The sequence below is a fragment of the Sander lucioperca genome, chromosome 23 (assembly GCF_008315115.2).
Source record: "Sander lucioperca isolate FBNREF2018 chromosome 23, SLUC_FBN_1.2, whole genome shotgun sequence".
In the NCBI taxonomy this organism is placed as follows: domain Eukaryota; kingdom Metazoa; phylum Chordata; class Actinopteri; order Perciformes; family Percidae; genus Sander; species Sander lucioperca.
The window spans coordinates 2,404,010-2,420,290 of NC_050195.1; the positions used below are offsets into that span (position 1 = coordinate 2,404,010).

Below are 16,281 nucleotides of genomic sequence, written 5' to 3' on the forward strand. Positions count from 1 at the left end.
AAGTGAGTGCATGACTGGGTCATTCATAGCATGTTTGCACAAGCTGTAAGTAAAAGTGAACTACCCCCGTTAAATGAAAATAAGCACAAATAAACAATAATTACACAGATCCCTAACCCTTCATATGGCTCTTGCTGCTTAGTCACATCCTTCGAATCACTACCTTGGATAAACCCTAAGGGAACACACAGCTGAGGACCTCAGAAGCTATGACTCATGAGCCCATAATGTGACAGCTTTTTTAATGGAAGTCAATGAGAGGGTGCATCAGGAGTAATCAGCAGTGGCATAGCTATATGTAGTAAGATCTCTCTTCTTTTCTGAATGTTACTAAAAGCAGCTTAAATTGCGTTTGGTGTGAATCTGATAAAATAATTATCATAGCAGCAGAAGTAGTAATAGTAAGAATAATACTAAAACATTTGACACAGGTCCATTTAGGATCTTGCAGTGAAGGAACGTGATACAGTCTTTACAAGCATCAAAAACAGGTTTACTGCGCTGTAAAGTACGCCAGCAGACAGTTGGTAATAGGTTTAACTCAGTCTCCCTGCACAGTGCAGTGGCTGCAAAAAATGTCACATCCACCAAGTGACTTTGTTTCAGTATTTCATACTTTTCTCTGTATGCAAAGTCACACATTCTGCAAAAAGATTCTAATTGGTTCCAATATTGTTTCACTTTTGTCACATTTTTTTGACAAATGATTGAATACTTGGGCAGCTGGATTACCAATGGTGAAGGGCTTTGGGGCCCCAGACCCCGACCAACCCCAAAAGTTAAGTTTACTGTATGTGAATGGGTTTTTGATTAATTGCTAATTTGTTTGGGAATTTGCGCCACTAAAGCACTATTACAACTAAAGCAGGTTCTGCATTATTACAAACTAACACAAGTTAAAGGTCCTATGACCTGCTGCTTTTTGGATGTTTTTATATAGACCTTAGTGGTCTAGGGACCAGTATTAGGATACTGTATCTGAAGTCTCTTTTATATAGACCTTAGTGGTCCCCTAATACTGTATCTGAAGTCTCTTTTAGATAGACCTTAGTGGTCCTCTAATACTGTATCTGAAGTCTCTTTTATATAGGCCTTAGTGGTCCCCTAATACTGTATCTGAAGTCTCTTTTATATAGACCTTAGTGGTCCTCTAATACTGTATCTGAAGTCTCTTTTATATAGACCTTAGTGGTCCCCTAATACTGTATCTGAAGTCTCTTTCCCGAAATTCAGCCTTGGTGCAGAATTACAGCCACTAGAGCCAGTCCCACAATGAGCTTTCCTTAGTATGTGCCATTTCTGTGTCTGTAGCTTTAAATGCTATTGAGGAGGGGGGAGGGGCAAGGTGGAGAGTGGGGGTGTGGCCTTGACCAACTGCCACTTTGCTCATTTGCAAACCATGATGTCTCTCTCTCTCTCATGGGTGGGCCAAATTCTCTGGGCGGGCAAAGCAGAGAAAGGGGAGGTAACCTTCCTCCTTATGACCTCATAAGGAGCAGATTCCAGATCAGCCCATCAGAGATTTCATTTTCTCAAAGGCAGAGCAGGATACCCAGGGCTTGGTTTACACCTATCACCATTTCTAGCCACTGGGGGACCATAGGCAGGCTGGTGGAACTCGTATTAATGTTAAAAAAACCTCATAAAGTGAAATTTTCATGCCATGGGACCTTTAAAGGTGCAGTAGGTAAGCCTTATAAAACTACCTTTCTGTCATAATTGCTGAAACTGACCCTATGTTCCAGTAGAACTACATGAAGCAGGTCATTAAATAAATCCAGCTCCTCTGGCTCCACCTACAGCCTGTAGTTTGATTTGCAAAAATCCACATCTCCCTGTTCAGATGCACCAATCAGGGCCGGGGGGGGGGGGTGTCTAACTGCGTGTCAATCACTGCTCATGCACACACATTCATTCTCCCTTGTGGGGGGAGGGGCTTAAGAGAATGTTTTGGGCTTTAGCAGAAAGGGGGGAGGGACTGAGAAGTTGTTGATGTTCAAATTTTTTTGGCTAAATCCTGGATCTTCCCAATCCTACCTACAGCACCTTTAAAGGTGGAGTCTGCGACTCTGGAGAAACACTTTTTATACAGATTAAACACACAAACTATACCATGTTAATTAGTGAGCTGCTGGTAGGTGGATTTTAATATCATTTGGAGATAAGCCAGGCTAGCGGTTTGCCCCTTGTTTCGTCTGCGTGCTAAGCTAAGCTAGCTGGCTGCTGGCAGTAGTCAGTGTTTAGATAAAAGAGTGTAATCAATCTTCTCATCTGATCCTCTGCCAGAAAGCAAATGAGTTAATTTTCCAAAATGTTGAACTGTTTCTTTAATGTGATCTATAAAACATGAGTTTTAGTGAATAAACAATTAGTTCCTAAGAACTTAACATTATTAAACTGAGGATGCCCTATTAGAAAGTGGTTCCAAGACTTGTGACACTAAAAAACATGATAAATTACTATTATACTAATATAATAATAATAAATAATAATACAACTAATATAACTTTTAACTTATTTTAAGAAAATACTTGAAGCCAGCTAGCACGGTGAGGAGGAGATATTTTCCCATGTAAGGTGGATACGTTTGTTTCAAGAAAAGTAACATTTTCAGACTCCACCATGGATTCAATGATTTTAAACAGGCTACTTTTTGCAGCGTGATGCCTCCCTCCCTCTCTTTCCCTCTGCTGGCCTCGGCCCCAGAACCGGCGTAGACCATCAACAGTATGTTCGCAGGCTCGGGCTGTGTACTAGGAAACATGAGCAGGGTGAGATATTCAGAGTCCCGGGCGGCGCGGAGCAGGCCGCTGGATAAAGCGGAGGAGGAGACGGCGGTCCGTGTGGATTGAGCTCAGGATCTCAGGACGGGAACATGTGAGCAGGGAATGGGCGACTGGAAACGGGATTATTGTTCTACACAGCAGAGACACGCAGGAGGGGCCCGGGACAGGTAGGCTAACTGACCGAGACACACTGACACACTGGTGGCTGTTTTAGGTAGCCTGTATGGGCCGATAGGCTCAGCTTTGAAATGGTACTCAGGTTATTGAACCAGGGATGTAACGTTAGTGAAGGATAAACACACCTAAAGCCAGTTTACCCAACTTTGAATGGACAGTACTGCTCTTTATTCTGACATTATTCTCACGACTTTAGGTCTTATAAATGCCTACATCTAATATAGATATGGATTCTAAATCCACTCCCTGCATGATGTTTTTGTTTATTTCATCACTGCATGGTCCTGGAGGCTACACATTTGGCAGCAGGGTGCTGATGGCATCACATCACGGTGCGTCCCCCACCCATGACATATTCAATATTCAACCTGCATAGAGCTAAAATCCAAATTGAAAGTGATGAGAAAAACTAAATGTCACATTTCTGGAGCATGGAGGCTGTTAAATGATTCGGTTATTAAAAAGAGAGAGCACCAACCTAAACCATTCAGGGTTTATAGCGACATGGAACAACCGTGCAGAAATATTCAAGATGCTTAAACTGAAATTCTAAAATACTTTAAAAAAAAAAAAAAAAAAAAAAGAAAGAAAAAAAAACTAAAATCACGTTTTTCACAACCTAAACCACCGAGTCCGTTCTGTAGATTCACTGTTGTAAATGATATGTTATCCTCAGTTGTTTGTTTAACGAAATGCAAACTGTATTAAATAGAATTGAGTGACATTTTCTCACTTGTAAAACTTGAAAAATCAGGGTTGAAGCTGAGTAGGAGAAAAGACATTCTTGTTAAAAGTAGTTTATTGCTGTGCGGCATTATTAAAATAAAATGATCCATAGTAGTTAGGCTGTACTGGACCTGCAGTCTGCACTGGTAATAATTATAAGCACTTTCCACTTGTTTTCTTTGCTCGTTTCCAGAAATAGCCTATCTGTAGCATCAAGTGCACACCTGACTGGAGTGCAGTTATTTGGATTCTTTAGGCTTTACAGAAATCACTTGCTATGAATTGGAATTGCAGCATGCGCATGTTTACAAAGAGCGACCTTAAAAATGACGCATCACAACAGCGCATTTACGCACGGTCCGCCTCAGCTCAAGACCGTCTACATGGTTCATTCAGTGTATATGAGCAGGCAATAGTGGAGGGTAAGCTAATCACATCACACACACCACAGTGAAGATGTCAAATTGTAATTTATCCGAGAAATGTGTGTTTCCAGGGCAAATATTAAATGCTTATTTGGAGATACGTGTTGCTGATTTTGAAGGATTTGTTTCCCCGACCAAATGTCATTATTTAGTTCACGACCACATCACAGTTTGTTAAGTATAGTAAAGACTCTTTTTTGTAAAATATCCAAACTTGTTCCACAGGAGAGACACGGGCACACTGTGACAAATCCGAGGAGTTTTTTTTTTTTTTTTTTTTTCCTTTTTCATTTTTGCGCATCAGAGAAATCGGGGAACTATCTGGCCAAAGATGAACACCATTGTGTTTAACAAGCTGAGCAGCCAGGTCCTGTTTGAGGAGAAGGCGAAAGAGGTGGAAATGAGCAGCAGAAATTATCTAGAAGTCATCGACGGGCAACATGCAGACCTCCTCTCCAGCAACCAGACCATCAGAGACAACCAGGCCATCAGACACCGGCGGAGCGGGTATGTTAACGCCGCTGGTCAGCATGTGTGGCTTTTATTAACATGTGGATTAACTGGAGTCCGGGATTACTGATGAGGAATACCTCTATTTACACGGTCATTTCACTCAGCATAAATTAGCACACCGAGAGAGTGAACAACAATGGTTTTGTTATCAGAGCTCTGTGGTTATCTCTCCAACTTGTGCGCAAAATTAAGACAGGATATAGAATATCAAGCTCAGATCGGGCGTCAAATTCCTATATAATTACATTGGTGATCTATGTATATGCATGAGGCTCTTTGAGTTATAATAGCTAACTATTAATGCAATTTCGGATTGATAAAGTCGTTTCTGCCGATGTGCTTGAATTGCGCATATATATGTACACAAATCTGAAATTTACGCGCGTATTAAATAGCCACAAGGAAGGTCAAAAACTGTAACTACTTAAGCTTTACATATCAAGACTAAAACACAAACGTGATCATCCAGTCTGACTTTTTCTTTTTTTTTACATGTGGCCTTAATGCAACAGGATCTGATGGATCAGGTAATTAATATTTACCGTTTACCAATCTGGTCCTCATGTAGGTGCTGATGTTCACAGCTAATCTTAAAATGAATAATTTAGGTCAGCCGTTTGGTAGCTTTCTTGTAGAGGTCTCCATCTGTTTCCAATTATTAAATTCACCATTCAACTCTCTGTGTGGTCTAGTCAATCATATAGGGGCTAAGTGTTTTTTTTCCAACATATATATTTTTTTAAATTTTACCTATCTGGGAGCAGGTGTAAGAAAACATCATGTCATTCTATTATTATTGTTATGTATTATTGGTATGCTTATTGAGAGAGAGAGAGAGAGAGAGAGAGAACAGAGGGATAGCAGGGACCTTCAGATGCCTCCTCAAGGAGTAGCTTTCAATAATAAAAAATAATAGGAGAACTTGTGTTACTGTACGGTGTCACCTCAAGGATAACATCGGTGCTAGGGAAGAACATTACATTATTAAACAGAGGTGTGTGCTTGTGTTTGAACCAAAGTTCAGAACACAGAGTAAAATGTCCTTTTGGATGTTCATACTGATCTAGATTACAAGGAAAATATTTGTAGAACATCAAACTCAGGCAGACTTGCGGTTGGACTAAAAAATGTTACATCTGCAGTCAGTGGAGCTTTTTGGTGAGATAAAGAGGGAAGCGGCGCACAGCACCATACTGACATCTACAGGTTCATAAAACCTGGAAACGAAGGTGAGGCTGAATCCTTCACAGACCAGAAAACCAACAGCCGGCTGTTGACGGAGCACAATGTTTTTGTTTGTTTCATTGCAACGTGGTTTGTGGGACACGCAATGAAAAATAAACTGCAAGTGGCCGTGTATTTCTCTCTCTCTGCATCTGTCTGCTTCATTCTCTCTGTCTCTCTCTCCCTCTCTCTCTCTTCTGTCTCCCCCCCTCTCTCTCTCTCTCTCTCTCTCTCTCTCTCCTCTCTCTCTCTCTCTCCTCTCTCTCTCTCTCTCTCTCTCTCTCTCTCTTTTAATCCAACCTCTCTTATCTTAATTGCAATGCTTTGGGTGAGAAAATTGCATACTGTAGAGTGTTCACTTTATGTGCCATGACAAACGAATTCAGACAACATGCCGGTCCACCCAGGACTCCTCTTGCAGCTACACAACATTGTTTGGTCCACTTCAATAAACAACATAATTGTGTTTCTCTTTTAGGGCTTTAAACCAGATTTTAACTTTAATTCGTGAAATGAAAAATTGAAATCTAGACAGTTTACCGACATTTTATCCTGATATAATGACCACATGATGTTAATGATGAATGCAATGCAATGTCAAATCATTTTACACCTATGAAGAAAGGCTTAATCCTGCATGTTTATTTGTTGGTAGATTATAATAAAAAAAAATAATTTTGAAAAGAATACATGTGCTAGACACAAATACACAAACAGTCCAGGTTTAGATAAAAAAAAAAAAAAAATCCTATAATTCACATGGACTAGGGTTGAACGATTAATCGTTTTCAAATCGAGTCGAGATTTGAAAGAATGTGATTAGCTAATTGTGAGGACTGCGATAAATCCAATGTGAATATTTAGCTGAATGTTTGGTGTAACTATTTTCAGTGGGTTTTTCATTTGTTTTTTATTACTTTATTTAACATAATCCCAGAAGGTGCTATATGTAGATGCTGCTATTGAACTGAGGCATATCAGACATTTCAGTTTACAGGAAAGTAGATATTTTTTTATTGGAATTGTTTTTTTTATCACTATAACTATAGCTTTTGTGATAAATGTTCTGTGTTTGACTGTTCAATGTTCCATGCTTATGAAATGAAAACACCTATTGCTGGCAATTCATATCTATGTTCTCATCCTTGCATAAGAATATAGAGCCATTTTAGTGTCTCATGTTATAATGATCCATGACTGATGATGTTTATCTGTTACACAGTGAATATTGAACTTTAGATAAACTTTCTTTTTTTAAATCACATATCGAAGCGTAATCGCAATATCTCGATTTTTTTCCCCCAAATCATTCCGCCCTAACATGGACTATAGGTTATATAATACCTTGTAATAGGTTTGACTTCTATGTACAGTGTGGGATCTGGCTGACATTATTCTACCTGCTTCTCCGCAGGGGTCGGCCCAGCGGCGGTAAAGTGCGGCACAAGCGCCAGGCCCTGCAGGACATGGCGCGACCGCTCAAGCAGTGGCTCTACAAGCACCGAGACAACCCCTACCCCACCAAGACGGAGAAGATCCTGCTGGCCCTCGGCTCGCAAATGACCCTGGTCCAGGTGAGTCTACTCTCTGGTATTCATCACTTGCTGGTCAGGCGATAAAGAAAGAGAAAAGTGAGGTATTTCTGAATATTCATGTGGCCATGAGTGTGATCAGTGAGGAAAAAAGTAAATATTAGATTTTTGTGGTTGATTTTCTGTCTAATCAGGTCTTGAAGCAGTTTTTTTGACTTGCATTTGTAATAAGAAGACTGTGAATAGAAAGTGTTCTTGCATCTTGAGCTGATTATTTTACAGCTCTCGTGCAGTTGTGGTACTCTGGCAATTCTGTTTATTGTTTTTTATTTCACTCAACGGTGAATAAACATTTTGGAGTTTGACTCATGACCCCTCTATTTGATCCCTCTCGTCATATGGCCAACAAGTGATTTTAGTTTCTTATATTGTATTTTTTAGAGGTACGAACAAGTAAAACAATTCAGAATTTGAGAAAAAAAATCTTAAAAAAAATAAACCTCATTTTATGCAGCAGAAATGTATTTTCTTCTTTCTTCTCCTTCGGTTTGTCTCTTAAATCCTCATATTTATCTTATGACCCCTTGATGGCCCCGACCCGCAGGTTGGGTATCACTAATCCACTATAGGTGTATATAAATGCAGTAAAAGTAGTTATAAATACAGGTTTCTTATACTTCATACTATTGCACCCTCTACTGATAATACAAGACTACAGTGGACAACTTGACTGTAGAGGCTGACAAACTGACCGCCGAGAGGAAAACCCAGTGGTGAATATGAGTGTGTTTTGAGTCTGGCACTTGTGGCTGTGTGTGTACAGTATCATCTGGCTGACAAGGTCACTGATACGGCCTCAGAAAGTCTGCGGCGGCTTTTTCGGGCCGCCGGCCACGATGCTTAATCTGGTTCTCATTTTGGGAGCCTGATGGAGCTGTTTGTTTTGGTGAGGGCGAGCAGAGTGCAGAGGAATGCTTTTTATTGGACACCGGGATGCTGTGCTACGAACACACACACTCCAAACCCTCACACACGCATACGTTTAAGCTGACACCCAAATACCAGCAGCAGCAGCGTCAAAGGTCAGTGGATGAGGATGATGACAGACAGGTACTTTTCCTTTTTTTCATCAAATTTTCCAACATGAAGGAGATTCTTCTTCTCCTGTCAGTACATGTGTGAGTTTTTTATTTATTTATTTATTTTTACTTTTGAAGTTATTTTCATTGTCCTTTTAGTCTCTATTGATACAGTTTGTTTTGCTAGGACGAAAAGTCGACTAATTGAATATCAGTCAATTGATCAATCAAAACTTTATTTATAGAGCACAACAAAAATTGACCAAAGTGCTGTACAGAAGAATAAATAAAAGACAACTACATAACTCACACAGGCGTAAAATACAAAAAAAAACGAATTAAAAGACATAAAACATGAGAAGACCGCCATACAATAAAACAATAAAATCAATAAAATCAATAAAATCAATATGTCAACGTCAGGAGTCAAAGGCCAAGGAGAAGAGGTGGGTTTTAAGAAGAGATTTAAAAACAGACAGTGAAGAGGCCTGTCGTATCGTTCCACAGTTTAGGACTTGAGCGACAGAAAATTGATTGATCACTTCAGTGATTTTACCCAGTAAAATGTCTAACATTCTGCTTCTAGTTTCTCAAATGTAAGAGTATTAGAATAAGCAAATGTAAATCACATAAAAATGGAATATCTTTTGGTTATGGACTAAGGATCAGACATTTCAAGACATTACCTTGAGTTCTGGCAACGTGCTGGATGTTTTTCACAACTTTGTGACATTTTATAGACTAAACAATAATAGATTATTGGACAAAATAATCAACACATGATTACATATGAAATAAATTGTCAGTTGCATGCCCAAGGTGGCATTCTTTCTTTGCCTATCCATTCATGGAGCCCAAGAACTACCCAGTTCTTCCATTGTTTATTCCAAACAAACCAGCGCTGCCAGTAATGTAGAACGCATCACTTTCTGTACTTTTCCCCCCTGGAAACACCCACCTGGCACCAGGTGTTTAAAGCAACTAAATCTGTCATGTTTTAGCAAAACAGCTCCTTTTTTTCCCCCCATCTAGACGTTGTAAATTATTTCTTTTAAAAGTTTGTGCTAATACGTCGGTGCCATCTCTCCATCACCGTTGAAATCCCTCGGCGTGCCTGCATGCCGTCTCCTCTACAGTACATAAAGTACAGACAGGCCATGGGTGAAAGAGAGAAAGTTTGGCTGCCGCGTCCCCCCCCTTTTTTTTTTAATCTCTTTGGGTGTCATCTGAGCAGGCGTGCCATCCTTTCTCTCTTCCCTCACCCCATTGACAGCCATCTTGCCTCCAGTCCTCATTAGCGAGCCGTCCCACGCCTTGCCTCGTCTCACCTCGCTTCCCCTCCAGCCAAGCCACATGTACTAGATGCCGCCTTCCCCCTGGAGTGCCACAGCGCTGGGCTCGAGACAAAGGGATGTGGGATGGTCTTAGTTAACAAGAAACACGATACTGGAAGAGGGGATCAAAAAAATAAGTACTCTAGCATAAGGCCCCTGTCCCAGCCCCTTCGTAAGCTGCTTGAAGTCTATTGAGCATGAAAAGTTATTCTAGTATAACATCTAATGGTCTCCCCTCCCAGTGAAAGGAAGAGCGCCGGCTCAAGTGTCTTTTTTATTGCATCTTGAAGACAGTGTTGGAAAAAATGTATTATTGGAGGGAGGCTGTGCGAGTCCAGAATAAGCACGGGGGACGTACATCTCGGTCGGAACATTAGTTAATGAAACGTTGCGTTCCGTGGCTGTTCGGCATTTGGAGGGTGTTAAATGTTTCTATATGGCGTTGATACAGAAAAGATGCATGCTGGGGTGTCTCTCTGGAGCGTCTGGGACGTTTCTCAAAGCTGTTTCAGAACGGCTCTGCAACCTGACTCTGGTTCTGTCTTTTGCCTTGGCCTCTCTTGGTTTTTGTCAATGAGACTGATGGCAGGCAGAGAGCAGACATTTTCATAGTCAAGTCTTTGTTTTACTATGAATGTGGAGGTGTTTAGAATAACATATGTTTCAATTAGCTGTGTCTTCCCACTTCCTTCTATTTCTGTCTCTCTCAGGTCTCCAACTGGTTTGCTAATGCCAGGAGGCGACTGAAGAACACGGTGAGGCAGCCAGACCTGAGCTGGGCGCTCAGGATCAAGCTCTACAACAAATATGTCCAGGGCAACGCGGAGAGGCTGAGCGTCAGCAGCGAGGACAGCTGCTCAGACGGTACGGCTCGACTGCACCTTAGCAGCAACTCCTTCTCTCTACCAAGTTCCATTCCAAGTTAAAAGAGGCTACTAAAAATTCATTATTTATTCACTATCATTCATTATTAATACATATTATCATTATCTATTATCTTCTTTTAGGCACAACAGTAGTGTTAGTTATCCGATTTTCTCTGTGACCCTTGACCTCTTTAGTTATGGTTGCCTAATGAAGGCCGAGGAAGTTTGGGCTTCTACGGTTCTCTTCTATCGAAACTTGCTCTAGATGAAAGCCAAAGCTGCATTAATGTCCTTCAGTTTACATCTGAATATGAATCATTTCATTAGTTTGATTAGCAGGATTTAATATAGCTATTCCTTTTATAAGCACTGTATAATACTATTATAAGCTCTTTGTACAGAGTGACCAAGATATACTCCTTACATCATACTTGTTGTGCCCCCGAAATTCAAATCTAGCATTATCACATGAAAAGAAGCCAAAGGCCAGGCCATATCCCTCTGTGCACAACTTAAAGTAGGCTGATGCTATGCAGAGCCATGTTCTGGGTGTATATAAATGGAGTGTGTGTGACCCAGCCGAGAGACACTGAGGCCGGCGGGCTGCGACACGCTGTCATTAGGACACCCCGCTGAGCCAACCTCTGTCTCCCAGCCTGCAATCTCTGTCAGCCGTGTATTTACAGCAACTACCTTCTTCTACTCACTGACAAGCACTGAAAACATGGTCAGGAAACAAAATAAAAATATAAAACATACATACTCACGCAGTGAGAGAATGAAGAGAAAGGAAGAGCGCTGTGGTGTCAGTAATCTCTAATTACATTTTTTTGAGAAGGAGAGGCCAAACGTGCGGCTGAAAGAGGAATGCGTGCATGGTGTTTGCATTGTGTCCGCCACAGGCCACTGTACCACCGGAGGCTTTGTATATCTCCCTGACTCTTCTCCCTGTGACATTATGGTTATGAAGCTACCCGCAGCCTGCTCTCACTTCTGACCCATGCGCTAAAAAGCCATCCATTATGTTTTTAAGCTTATGCTTTTGTTCCAGAGGCTATTTATGGGGCCAGACCTGACCCCTCTGACTCGGCATACATTCCTCTCACTGTCCTGAAATGGTCCAGCTTGTTTTGGATCTGGAGAGGACACACTGTCATGGAGGCGTTTTAAAAGGAAGTTTTATTGGAAAAGGTGGCAGACCTAGAGTTTAAAGGACACTATTATGGGATTATAATGATTAGATTTAGTATAGCTTGTGTGGTTTCAGAGGAGATGCTGAGGCACTTGCTGTACTTACCTCAGACTGCATAGGGGAATGAGAGCAAGTATGCTACCTCCATGTGTTTCTGATATGTGGGAGCTATAATTTTAGACTGAATCAAAAGTCCAACCAGCCCAAATTACAAAATTACATTCTTGGCAGGGACAGTATCTTGAGTGAACTTCTCCATGATTTCCCTCCTGCCAGAGGATATCTGGTTTTTCAGTATGGTGTTTTATCTCTCCCCCCCCCCCCCCCCTCCATTTCTTTCATCAGGTAGAGACCTTTGCTTTAATTCAATCTCTATGGCCCTGCGGCCTGGAAATTATTTATTTCTGCAGGGAAATAGAGGGGGCAATGTGGTCTTGATGGAGAGGAAATAGGCTACCATCCGTTACGCTTTGGTAATGCGTCCTAAATCTCGGCTGGGCTTTCTGCTCTTGAGGCGATGCCAACAGTAGGGCAGGAGCGCCAGGTTGAAATCTCCCTGCCCTGGTATTTAGATTCAAGATTAGCTCAAAATAACTAGACTGTGAGTCAGTGGGGATGAACCTGCTGAAGTCGGTTAGATTTAAACTAGAGTATTTTCTGAAGATAATGCGTGTGATTGCTATGTGCTCAGATGCTGATTTTCATGTTTTTTGTATGATGTTATATACATTTGAAAACTGATTGACAGTTTGCAATACATTAAATAATATATAATAATATATAAAAATATATATTGCAATACAATGGCACTGAATGGGCCTCCATTGGCTTTAAAGCATTACATAACTAATAAACTGTACATGTCATCATTGTGAGCTCATGTACAGTTAATCAGCATGCTATAATCAACATTTTAAAACTGGAATGGAGTTTGTACAGTATACAGGTGCTGAGATATAACTACAATGGATGTATATAGTCAATAAGACATTAGTTTTATTAACAGTTATCAAGAGGAAAAAGCATCCACCCATCTACAAAGAATTACACATGATTTGACATATATTTACAAATCAAATGTATCTTGTTTTCCAGGAATAGCTCATTACATCTAATATCATAAAATGTTGATATACGAACAGTATATGTAGGTTTTTGAGTTCCAGGTGAGAAAAAAAGGCACAGAAGGAAAAAAATAGGAAGAAACATGCAAGGCAATATGAGTGTGAATGAGTAAAAATGCTAGGAAAGATGCCCTTTGCTTTTGAAATGTATTTCTGCCTTGCATCTTAATTATTTTCTTGTGATTTTCCCACTTGATGGCGTAGACGGGGACAACCCTCAGAGGACACAGAGCGGCCCCGAGGAGCTCAACAAGCCCATGTACCAGAGCGTGATCAAGAAGGAGGGCTCCTCCATGGTGGGCATGGGCATGGGCATGGGCATGGGCATGGGCATGGCCATGGGTATGGGAGCGGGACTGAGCTCGGCCGCCTCACTTGCCGAGGACTATGTGTCTCCACCCAAGTACAAGAGCAGCCTGCTGCACCGCTACCTGAACGACTCACTGCGCCACGTCATGGTGGCCAACGCCGTCATGGACGCTCGCAAGAGGAACCACTCCGGCTCCTTCAGCTCCAACGAGTACGATGACGAGCTTCTCTCGCCGTCCTCCTCTGAGGCTGAGGCGAACTTTGTTTATCGGGCTGGTAAGGAGCCACATTTCTTGCATTCTTTCCCTTTAAGAGTCTCCCTTGCACACACGACATCCTGCACTTTTGCTCTTTTTTTTGTCCCCTCCATCTGCACATTTTGTTTTAATTCCTGCAGCTGGTCCATTATTTCCAACTGTCTGTCTCGCTGTATATTACACTGCTGCTGCCTGCTCACACTGTTTTCTTCTACCTTTCTACATTTCGTGTTTGGTGTTGCCGAATGTGATTCCTATAACTACTGTCTTTAAAAAAAAAGCTGTTCTATTAGATTTAAGCGAGGCCCGGTGTGTCCAAAACACTCACACGTTCATATATCCACAGCAGAGAAACCCATGTACTGTCTCTTTACACTCTCACACAAGAACACTGGCTGCCTCTCGCCCACTCCAGCCGAGCAGAGAAGGAATTCCCCCCAGCCTGCTCCTCTGACCAGGCTTTAGCAGGCCAGACACAACAAGGCCATGTGGAACATGCTCACTTTCAGACTACTGTTTGGCATGCCTTTGATCCTGCCATGAGGTCCTGCTGAGAGAGAAGGGGCAAGACAAATGGGCCGTGCGTTTTTGTGTGTCGGCACACTGTTTGTGTGTGATCCGTAAAAAAATACTTTTTTTTTTTTTTTTTTTTTTTTTAGACAAAGTGAAAATCACCTTTAAAGAAAAGTAATAATAAAAATAATAATTAGGCCACGCAAAACAAAGTGGAATCTCTTGATATAGGTCAGTTGTCGTTTAGATTATTGCTGTCGATGTCCTTGTCTTCGGCCTCACATTGCACTCGTCAGAAAAAGTAGTTTTCTGTCATTAATGTTTCTGCCGAATGAAAAACACATTCCAGAGTGAGATTAAGCCAGATGAAGTGTTTCTTTGGTTTTGTCAAAGTTACAGCTTTATTGTCCCTTTTTGCCTGCATGTGTGTTTTTGCACAATATCAAGTTCTGATTCTGGGTTTTGACACCTACTGTAGTGAAATAATCCTTTAAAATATATCATTTATAGCACTTTTATTTTGGGACTCTTTGTTGTAAAGGAGTTAGTTTTCAAGCTGGACTCAACATTGTGAACTTCAAAGTCTATGACAAAAAAAAGATGTGGTACAAATTGCAAAATGTTGTAGGAAATGTAGAGTAGATGTGGACAGGAATACATTAAATGTAATCACTGTAAATCATATATGAATTAAGTGGAATCGTGGCTGGGTTGGATCAGTGGGTAGAGCAGGCGCATGTATACTTGGAGGTTTACGCCTCGACGCAGAGGTCCAGGGTCCGAATCTGACCTGTGACGATTTCCTGCATGTTTCCCCCCCCCCCTCTTTCTCCCCTTTCTCACCTAGCTGTCCTGTCAAATAAAGGCGGAAAAAGCCCAAAAATGATCTTAAAAAAAAAGAAAGAATTAAGTGGAATCAACTAATCATTTATGATTAATTTAATGCAAATATGTTTTACTATTCAACTTAGAATTTTTATTTTCAGACAATTTCAGAACTTGTAAACATCAGTTGAACTTTGGTTACTTAAAATTTTGAGTAGAATGAAAGTGTTCACTCAAAAGACCCTTTTTTTTTTTTTTTATTTGAATACAATGATACATGATGGAAACTTGATATATATGTTTGTGAACACAGTTACTTGGAGCACGTTCATATTTCGTCTTTGTTTGACTTTTCAGTAACTCGTGAGCCGACACTGAGACAGTTATTCAAGATGAGTTCAGTTAATTCACATTTTCAAGGCAGCAGGGAAACTTGTGTCTTTAAGTCGAACCAGCTAAAAAATGTTTTACAGTGATGTAATGTCACCGATCTTCCCCTTACTGTGAATGTAGCGTCAGGACCTTGCAAATCACAGAGCGAGCTCTTTAACAACGCTTCAGCTCGCAGCTCGTCTGAGCTGCTAATGATCAAGGTCAGATCTGTCCAAGTTCTTCTTCAGTTGAGAACACTGGGGCTTTGTTCAGGCGCACTTCACAACCAATAGTGATGTTTTCACTTTCTGTTGAGTGTGGGCAGGACCGCGAGGGGGCAGATTTGAAGGTGTAGGTGATGGAGTGACGGAGGACGGGGGTTTGTGCGGGGAAGAGCAGATTTTATTGTGTTTCATTTAAAGCTCCTCTTATGGACAAATGTGTTTCATATTATCTGAGCATGAAAGGGGGGTGGGGGGTGCTATGAAATGCATCAACGGCTGCGACGGTTGCAATCCTCCTGATCGAAGAACTTGAAACCCTGTGACCTGAACGAACGTCAGGCTTTTTCACATCGAAACACCTGCTGGGACTCACAGATGGAGAAAGAAAGAAAGAGATGGATAGACCAAGTGAGACTTATAACTCCCTCTACCAGATTTTAATAAGAGAAATCCCCCCCCAAAAAAGGATTAATTCACCTAGCTGGCCTGCTGTTTTTAATAGAGACTAACTATTTTATCTCTATGGTTAATATCATTTCTTGGCGCTGATGTGTCCCTCTTGGATTTCTCATGCTCTGGCACTTTTACAGAAGCGTTACTTTGTTACATACAAGAGAAGCTTTTGAATCCACACATGGAAAGTTCTCCGAGGCGGTGTTGACTCATGGGAACGAACACCTGCAGGGGCCCTCCGATCCAATCGCCCAGTTGAACAAACGAAACGAAAGAAAAGTCGAGAAAATTACATTGTAATTCCACATCTGATCTCGCCGACACAGACCGAGCAAATGAAAGAGGGAGGC

At 41.2% G+C, this 16,281-nt stretch overlaps 1 protein-coding gene across 3 annotated transcripts in view; it reads left to right on the top strand.

Annotated features, from left to right (window-relative positions):
• Positions 1 to 2,763: 2,763 nt before the first annotated feature.
• mkxa (mohawk homeobox a) overlaps positions 2,764 to 16,281 on the top strand; it is a 29,597-nt gene continuing 16,079 nt past the window's right edge. For 2 of the 3 annotated variants that reach the window (XR_004896519.1, XM_031320260.2), the window contains exons 1-5: positions 2,798 to 2,953; positions 4,340 to 4,621; positions 7,266 to 7,425; positions 10,507 to 10,660; positions 13,183 to 13,563. Coding sequence is in view for 2 of the 3 variants with exons in the window: in XM_031320260.2 (XP_031176120.1) it covers positions 4,446 to 4,621; positions 7,266 to 7,425; positions 10,507 to 10,660; positions 13,183 to 13,563 (871 nt within the window). In the remaining variant the exon portion in view is untranslated. Of the gene's footprint in view, positions 2,954 to 4,339; positions 4,622 to 7,265; positions 7,426 to 10,506; positions 10,661 to 13,182; positions 13,564 to 16,281 lie in introns of all 3 variants that reach the window. The other variant, XM_035998278.1, reaches the window with a different exon arrangement.